General features: G+C 43.3%; 1 protein-coding gene across 1 annotated transcript; it reads left to right on the top strand.

Annotated features, from left to right (window-relative positions):
• Window positions 1-242: 242 nt before the first annotated feature.
• LOC105911951 lies at window positions 243-8,542 on the top strand. Its single transcript, XM_031558544.1, has 8 exons — window positions 243-444; window positions 887-1,060; window positions 1,507-1,669; window positions 4,979-5,098; window positions 6,706-6,894; window positions 7,182-7,358; window positions 7,445-7,572; window positions 7,736-8,542. The coding sequence occupies exons 1-8, from the start codon at window positions 244-246 to the stop codon at window positions 8,540-8,542; spliced, it is 1,959 nt and encodes a 652-aa protein (XP_031414404.1). The 5' UTR covers window position 243.
• The last annotated feature ends 1,215 nt before the right edge of the window (window positions 8,543-9,757 follow it).

The raw sequence follows: 9,757 nt of genomic DNA, 5'->3' as shown, positions 1-9,757 counted from the left end.
TTTTACTTTGTCATATTTTTTTGTGTTGCCAGTGACATATTATTCTTGTTCTTCCACTTAAGTACAGACTGCATATCTTTTGGCTTTTGTCCACCCAGCCAATATACATTTCAAAGATGAATTAGTTAGTCAAGATTAGCCGCAGACTATTCACTAACTGTAGATATTATTGACTTACTGAAAATATGAACTCAATTGCAACAATAGTCCACACACTGTCTTGAAGGTATCGTACTTAACATTATGTGCTTATGCATGTGTGTGTGTTTGTATGTCTGGTTTCCTTTGCAGGTAATTAACGTGAGAAACTGCGTGATGCATTCTCCTAATCTCACAGTGAACCAGAAGGACTTTGAACAACACTTGCAAAAGATGAAAGATTTAGCCCGCCTCTTGGACCAACATGCCCATGACTTGAAGTCAGTGCCAGATGAGATTGACGAGGTAAGCAACCAATCTGCAAAATATGCAGACATCTGCCGTGTGTGGAAGTGCCTTATATGGATGCATATGGTGGTCAAGACTTGCTGCTGAGGTTTGATCTTTGGCTTAGGCTTTTTGAAACTACTGGATTTCTGTACTGTCAAGAAACGTTTGTGTACTTGAGACTATTGGATGCCATCGGAGACTTCCCAGCTAAAATAAATAACTAGATATTTTTTGTAAGAAAGCAATCATCCCCTGCACCCGATTTCACCACCGACTCCAGTTAGCCCACATCCCAAAACGTGGGGTGGCCGCCTCGGCCACTCACAGTGTACTAGAGACTATCTATTTACCACTTCACTTCTTACTGTACTAGTACCATGAACAGAAACTATGAAAAAGCTTGACCTCCAGCTCGTTTATTGAAAATGTTTTAACATCCCAATGTTTTCTGTTACAGTTATGTAGGACAATAGATGATGGATTTCTTCCACGGCTCGAAAGTAAGGGACAGAAGCAGGAAGAGCGAAAAGAGAATTCTTATCTGAAATGCATGGAGTTGGAGCTGAAAGCCCTGGAAGAGAAGATTCAGTATTTGAGCCAGCGATGTGAGGAGGACCAGGAAGGCGTCAAAGTAACGTATTCTTTCATTTGCAGGGGGAACACAATCTCACTGAATTCACTTCCACTAGCTTTTTGTTTTTGTTGATAATTGTCACTTTACCGATTATTTTTATATTCTTTACTGTGATATTATTGCAAGTGTTAAACATAAGCTTCAAGTACACATTAAGACGTTACAATGATTGGTGAGGAAGATACTGAAATTATGGAGAGTTAAGGAGTGAGCCTTTAAACTGATGAAGCTCATAAACTCTGACCGCTAGGCCATGATCAGGGCTTGAGGTGAGGGGGGATGCAGCGTGGTGCCATCCCCACCCCCCTTGTAAACCTACTGTTCCTTTTGAATGAATGATAATGTATTTTAGTTTTGTCTAATCGTGAACAGACTAGGCAGACCATCCCCCCTTGAATATTGCTGAACAAATCCACCACTGGCTATGCTGTCTGTTGATGCAGGAGGAGGTTCAGGGCATCTGGAACTTTCTTAACGAGAACACCGACCTCAAGGAGAAGCTGGCCCCGCAGATGGAGCAGCTGCAGAGGAGGGTGGACCAGCACGAGCAGCAGATCAACGTGCTGAATGAGCGCGTCGACCAGCTGGAGGTGAAGGTCACCCAAGGTGCGAGAGGTCCAGATTCTGATCCACGCAACTCAAAGGAGCACTCCTGCACCTGCACCTGTCACAAGAGACACACATAATGATCGCAAAACTTAGGAAATAATCATTGATGTAATCGTTGACACCACTCAGACTGTAGAGTTATACATACAGTACATACAAGTATGCTTATTGGCAAAAGAGCACAGGCATGTTAAACTTGTTTTAGATAAGTGGTAGTTCACTGTGAGCAGAAGTTCAACGCACTGAAACATGGCATTACTGTAAAACAGTTACTGTAAGAGGGGTAATAAGGATTTCATCAGGTTACATTCTGTCAATAGCCAGTGTGATCTGATAACGGTTGTCTTTATTATTTTATTGTTTTCATAGGACCTGAAAAAGACTGGATATTGAAAAGAAATGTACTTAAGATACAAATTATTATTTTGTCAAAATATATTGAAATAAAATGTCTGCACGTGAACATTTCAGCTACAGCATTCATGGAATATATTTACATTTCCTTATGATATATTGTATGATCTGTAAGTAGGTACAGAGGCATGCTTCTTAACACTCTTCTGGCTTGTTTACTCTTCATCACAGGCTATAGGGGCCGCCTGGAGGTGAATGGACTCACGTTTACTGGAGAGCGAGTGTGCCTGAATAAGAAGCTAGCACATCAAGAGGTTGCTAAAAAGGCCATGGACCACCTGCAGACATCAGCTGCCAGTGCAGGAGAAGGAGTGCAAATGAGGCCAGCAGCTGCGCCTTCAGAAAGCAGTACCTCTGAGGGTGATTATTATGACTGGCTGGCTGTACAAATGCAGATCATAGAAATCAGTGGCACATCAACAAATATAGCAGACATTCAGGTGGATGTACAGACATGAAACTTAATATTACTACTTACATTCAAGTAAGAGAAGCCCCTGGCATCCTCATGTGTTCAGTGTTCTCATCTTGAAGTGATGAGATAGAAGTCACCAATCAGGGAGGCAGTGTAATATGTGACGGTGAACGTTTTCACACTATTATATGCCTGCTTTCTCTTTCTCTCTCTCTCTGTTTATTTCTTAAAGGATGCATGTCAGGGCAAGACCTTGTGAAAACTGTCTCCCAGTACTATTATGGAAGCGTGACAGTTGTTCTGGACACTAAAGTTGCTTCTGAGGAGGGATGCTGTCACGAAAAGGAGGCCATTGAAGCTGCCTATGGGAAACTAGCCCTTCTTTTTGGACTGGATGATGCTGAAACAGGTGGGTCACAGTTTATCAGTAATCCAGATGTTAGCGGTGGCTAATCATCCAATGGAAGTTTGTAAAATGATTGTCTTTTATAATAGGGTCCTCAAAAAAGAGCTTGGTTCTTGAGTATTTCCAGGCGCGTGGATTCCCTCCACCATTGGAGGACTGCAACAAAGGTCCTGACGAGAAGTTTTACTGCAAGCTGAAAGTGTCTGGGCCTAATGATGTGTTGTCAATTTTATACAGTCATTTAATTGAGCTCTAATCGGCTGAAGCTCAGCTCAAGAGAAAAGTACTATGATAATGAATGAATGAATGAAAGTGCCGCTAACCGGTGCAGCTACGCTAGCTCTCATCAGATGATACATTTTCAAGTTCCTTTGCTAAGGGTCTCTTACCACAGAGGGGTCCCGCGAAAAGAGGCAGGCAGAGCAGCAGGCAGCTAAAACTGCCCTCCAGCAGCCCTCAAGGGTTCTAAAATGGACGCCCAACTACATAGTGTTAGGGAATTATTTCACCCTTTGTACCAGGACTGTATTAAACCTCAGTATTAAGACACACACAACCAAGAATAAAATCAAGTAACAGACATTTACTCTGGCCCAGAGGAGAGTAGTGGTTTCAGAACGCTGTCCCCACATACACTACCCCTTGAGTAACTTGCCTGACCATTTATTAAGAGAAAATCTCACAGAACAAAGACCTGACACACCCATGGCTGTGTCTTCCCGTGCCTGGTTCCAAGAGATAGGAATGTTTACCTAAGACCCCCAAACCCAGACTTTAACACAACAATAAATCAGTCTTATCCTAAACATTTCATGACAGTCTGAATTCCTCTCTGCTATTCTCACAGTTTCAAACTTCCCTTCACACAGACTAAGAACAAAGAAACTAAGAAATAAACTAATATCAACCTACAACACATATCATGATAATAATTAAAAAGAAACATTTCTTTCACACATAGGAGACCTAGAGGAGAGTCTGGAAGCCATGGGTCTGGGGCAGCCATCTTATAACGTTAAAAAGACAGTGGGTGTGTCTGTCGAAGAGTCTGGCCATTCAGGTAAACATGGCTTGCCTTAAGTTATGATTCCCTGATTGCTTCACTTGGTGAATGATTTTTCATACTATGCACGTGAACTTTTTTATACTCCCCGCCATTACAAGCTTGGCTCTGCATTCTTTAGAGTTTTCACAATGTCTTGAAGTCACTAATCACCTGTGCACTCTCAGCAGTGACCTCGTTTGGCTCCGAGCCTGCTGGGAATAGTAACACTGACCCACCACCAGAGGATGCCAGTCCTCCAGACTTCAAAGAGCAACTCAAATCACAGCCCATGAGGCCAGCTGCTGATGCTGCTGCAGCTCCGGAGATCCATACCACTGAATCGAGCCCAACTCCTGTACACCGTAAACAGGCTAAAGTCGAGTTTCCAGGTACATTTAATTGCTCTTATCTGACATTTTACGAGATTTGGTAGGTTTGGACAGTTTTTAATTTCACAAATTTTCTTCATATCAATGTTGATGCAGTTCATTTGCAATTCATCTCTCTAGCATCTTTCATTTTTTTTATGTTTTTCTCAACAAATAATGTGTTAATTCACGCATGCTTGTTTTGCACTGGCGTCAAGCCAGAGTCTGTCATGGAAGAGTCAACAAGTGCCTCTGTAGAAGGTGACTCATGCCTGCCAAACCAGAATACTTGTTGCTGTGTTTTTTGCGTTAATCAAGATGAATTAATTAATTACCAAATTCATTAGATTGAAATTTGAAAGGGACCAATGCAAGTGTGTTTGGAGCAGTTTTGGACCACACAGCAAAATCATTTGACCTTTTTTACCTTAAGAGCCAAATGTTTTTTTTTGTACTCTGTGCATTTCAGAAGAAAATGTGCTGCTCATTATTATACATTTTAAATGTAACAAAACTATTGAATTTGCCAAATGAAATACTTAGATTTAGTCTATATTCAGAAAAGCATACTCATAAGGCCGTATTCTAAATAAAGTAGTGTTTTCTCAGAGGAAATCCTATACTGACATTTGTCTATATTATTTGATTGTTTTCATAGGACCTGAAAAAGCCCTTCTCTTCCCTACATCTCCTCTGAAATATAAGAACTACATTTTTAAGTTGGCACGGAAGTACGGCTGGCCTCATCCTGTGTTCACTGAGAGTCCTGAGCAAGATGGTATGGCCTTTCTTCCTCTCTTATTTCACTGAACATCTTACACATGACGATCTTGCACAGTGGTGATTTTAGCCTGAAATTTCTGGTGGGGCAATTTTGTATGACTTCATGTCACCGTCAAAAAACTAGAAGTAGCTGATTATTATAAGCAGCAGACCAGTAAGATATGTTATGGGCTGCATTTTGAGTGCCATCAGGGAGCAGAAATCCTATTTCAAATACATTTAACATGCTTCAGCGCTCAGCGCAACACAAAGATGTTGCCTATAATACAGCATTACAGTAAAATGATTGCAACAAAGTAAAAAGATTAGACAGACACATAGCTCAAATAACCTGACTAATTTATTAAGCTTGTGGCACACGTGTGGCATACAATATGAAGCGAAAGGCACAACTTAAACAAATAACAGCAACAAAACATGCTGCTAAATGAACAAAACTTTGTAAAAAGACGATGTCCTTGCAGATTGCATTGAAAAAAAAGGTTTGACTCACCAATGCAGATCACTTAAATAGGAAGTTGGCGCGGTGGTTCTTTGCTTGAGCAAACCTCTGATGACTTTGCTGTTAAAATCCACCAGTCCATGAACTAACGGGTTTTCAATGGAAAGCATGGAGAGGGCGTTCAGTCTCTGCTGTTTACTCTACGTTTCATTTCTAATTTCTCTTCCAACGACAATGTACTAAATTGCACCCTCAACAAATAGTCTACATTATTCATTGTAGGCTGAATTAAAACACTTCCAAAATACTCGAAAACTAGCGATAGCTAACTAGCAGTAACGTTACTGGCATTGATCTGTCTGATTTTGATCTGACTGTATGTTTTTTTTTTCTTAGTCACGGGGTACAGGTCTCGCCGTTTTCGCATTATTCCAGTCTAGTTGCCAGGCAGATTTCGTGGGGCACATCTGAAAGTGCCCCACCGCTCAATGTTAACTTTGGCCTGTGTGGTTCACGCTCATTGGTGTTTCCATGGTAACGGTGGAGCAGCGTGGGCCGTTGCCCCACCGGAAAGGGAGGGACAGCGGAGAGCAGCATTTCACAGAACAAGCAAACAGACAGAAAAACACACAAATCAAATTACTCCAAAACAATAATGCTTGTGAGTCAAGTTTATTCACACACATATATTCACGCTACTTTGCATAAAAAAAAAATTATATATATATTTTGCCGCGAAGTACGAGCTTTCTGCACAACACCTGCCCCTAATGTAGAAACGCCACTGATCTTGCATAACCCCATGGTCACAGACACCAGCTTCACTGCATACCCATGATTTTAGACTGAAGTAAACAATATGGGGTGCCCTTCTGGGGCCTCTTGGTACTACAGTAGACTGATGATCTAACCTTAGTCAGGTGTTGTGTTGCTTATCCTGTCAGATTAGTTTTTTCACTGGATATTGAAAAGAAATGTACTTAAGATACAAATTATTATTTTGTCAAAATATATTGAAATAAAATGTCTGCACGTGAACATTTCAGCTACAGCATTCATGGAATATATTTACATTTCCTTATGATATATTGTATGATCTGTAAGTAGGTACAGAGGCATGCTTCTTAACACTCTTCTGGCTTGTTTACTCTTCATCACAGGCTATAGGGGCCGCCTGGAGGTGAATGGACTCACGTTTACTGGAGAGCGAGTGTGCCTGAATAAGAAGCTAGCACATCAAGAGGTTGCTAAAAAGGCCATGGACCACCTGCAGACATCAGCTGCCAGTGCAGGAGAAGGAGTGCAAATGAGGCCAGCAGCTGCGCCTTCAGAAAGCAGTACCTCTGAGGGTGATTATTATGACTGGCTGGCTGTACAAATGCAGATCATAGAAATCAGTGGCACATCAACAAATATAGCAGACATTCAGGTGGATGTACAGACATGAAACTTAATATTACTACTTACATTCAAGTAAGAGAAGCCCCTGGCATCCTCATGTGTTCAGTGTTCTCATCTTGAAGTGATGAGATAGAAGTCACCAATCAGGGAGGCAGTGTAATATGTGACGGTGAACGTTTTCACACTATTATATGCCTGCTTTCTCTTTCTCTCTCTCTCTGTTTATTTCTTAAAGGATGCATGTCAGGGCAAGACCTTGTGAAAACTGTCTCCCAGTACTATTATGGAAGTGTGACAGTTGTTCTGGACACTAAAGTTGCTTCTGAGGAGGGATGCTGTCACGAAAAGGAGGCCATTGAAGCTGCCTATGGGAAACTAGCCCTTCTTTTTGGACTGGATGATGCTGAAACAGGTGTGTCACAGTTTATCAGTAATCCAGATGTTAGCGGTGGCCAATCATCCAATGGAAGTTTGTAAAATGATTGTCTTTTATAATAGGGTCCTCAAAAAAGAGCTTGGTTCTTGAGTATTTCCAGGCGCGTGGATTCCCTCCACCATTGGAGGACTGCAACAAAGGTCCTGACGAGAAGTTTTACTGCAAGCTGAAAGTGTCTGGGCCTAATGATGTGTTGTCATAATTTTATGCAGTCATTTAATTGAGCTCTAATCGGCTGAAGCTCAGCTCAAGAGAAAAGTACTATGATAATGAATGAATGAATGAAAGTGCCGCTAACCGGTGCAGCTACGCTAGCTCTCATCAGATGATACATTTTCAAGTTCCTTTGGGAGGGAGTGGAGAAGAGGAAGATCTCCTGGCAGGAGCTGTGGGAGATGGAGGCATTTAAGGCTAGCTTCACCATCAGGGCCGCTTATGATGTACTGCCGTCTCCCAAGAATCTTAGCCAGTGGTACGGAGAAGACCCGACATGCTCCCTCTGCCCGACTCCAGCTACACTAAAGCACATCCTGGTGGGCTGCAAGACCGGCCTCACTCAAGGCCGGTACACCTGGCGGCACAACCAGGTGCTACAGTGTCTTGCGGCAGTGATGGAGAGTCGACGGATGAGCGTCAATGCCCTTCCTCCACCATCTCGTAGGCCGGCAACAACATTTGTCCGGGAGGGCGGGGGCCAAGTCACTCTCACCACCACAAGACCAGAAACTGGACAGCTAGGTGGGGCACGGGACTGGAAGATGCTGGCAGACCTAGGCCAGAAGCTCCGATTTCCAGCAGAAATAGCAACATCAAATCTGCGACCAGACCTTGTGCTTTGGTCGGCCTCACTCAAGCAGGTGTATATCGTCGAGCTCACGGTGCCCTGGGAGAGTGCGGTGGAAGAGGCTTACGAGCGCAAGAAGCTAAGGTATGCGGACCTTGCAGCAGACGCACAACAACGAGGCTGGAAAGCTAAGGTCTGCCCAGTTGAAGTAGGCTGCAGAGGATTTGTAGCCACCTCAACATCCAGGCTTCTTCGAGAGATGGGAGTGCGGGGGAAGGCCCACAGGCAGGCAGTCAAAGACCTTTCCAGGGCTGCTGAAAATGGAAGTCAGTGGCTGTGGATAAAGAGGAAGGACTCCGCCTGGGCTGTCGGATGAGTGATGGCATCTAGGGAGTGAGCCCGGGACGCCGGATCTCACTGCTGAACCCTCTGGAGGTGTCGTGGGTCAATCAGCGAAACATCGAAGAAGGAGGGCGCCCACTTGACAACCCATAGGATGCCATCAATCATTCGACCAACCCACAGAGTCTCGAGTATGCAGAAAGGGATATTAACACCTTGTCCTACATAACAGATCTTACCACAGAGGGGTCCCCCGAAAAGAGGCAGGCAGAGCAGCAGGCAGCTAAAACTGCCCTCCAGCAGCCCTCAAGGGTTCTAAAATGGACGCCCAACTACATAGTGTTAGGGAATTATTTCACCCTTTGTACCAGGACTGTATTAAACCTCAGTATTAAGACACACACAACCAAGAATAAAATCAAGTAACAGACATTTACTCTGGCCCAGAGGAGAGTAGTGGTTTCAGAACGCTGTCCCCACATACACTACCCCTTGAGTAACTTGCCTGACCATTTATTAAGAGAAAATCTCACAGAACAAAGACCTGACACACCCATGGCTGTGTCTTCCCGTGCCTGGTTCCAAGAGATAGGAATGTTTACCTAAGACCCCCAAACCCAGACTTTAACACAACAATAAATCAGTCTTATCCTAAACATTTCATGACAGTCTGAATTCCTCTCTGCTATTCTCACAGTTTCAAACTTCCCTTCACACAGACTAAGAACAAAGAAACTAAGAAATAAACTAATATCAACCTACAACACATATCATGATAATAATTAAAAAGAAACATTTCTTTCACACATAGGAGCCCTAAAGGAGAGACTGGAAGCCATGGGTCTGGGGCAGCCATCTTATAACGTTAAAAAGACAGTGGGTGTGTCTGTCGAAGAGTCTGGCCATTCAGGTAAACATGGCTTGCCTTAAGTTATGATTCCCTGATTGCTTCACTTGGTGAATGATTTTTCATACTATGCACCTGAACTTTTTTTATACTCCCCGCCATTACAAGCTTGGCTCTGCATTCTTTAAAGTTTTCAAAGTCACTAATCACCTGTGCACTCTCAGCAGTGACCTCGTTTGGCTCCGAGCCTGCTGGGAATAGTAACACTGACCCACCACCAGAGGATGCCAGTCCTCCAGACTTCAAAGAGCAACTCAAATCACAGCCCATGAGGCCAGCTGCTGATGCTGCTGCCCCAGAGATCCATACCACTGAATCGAGCCCAACTCCTGTACACCGTAA

This window comes from Clupea harengus, chromosome 21 (genome assembly GCF_900700415.2).
Source record: "Clupea harengus chromosome 21, Ch_v2.0.2, whole genome shotgun sequence".
Taxonomy (NCBI): Eukaryota; Metazoa; Chordata; class Actinopteri; order Clupeiformes; family Clupeidae; genus Clupea; species Clupea harengus.
Note: the sequence above shows the minus strand (reverse complement) of the source record. Positions and strands in the feature narration are given on the sequence as shown.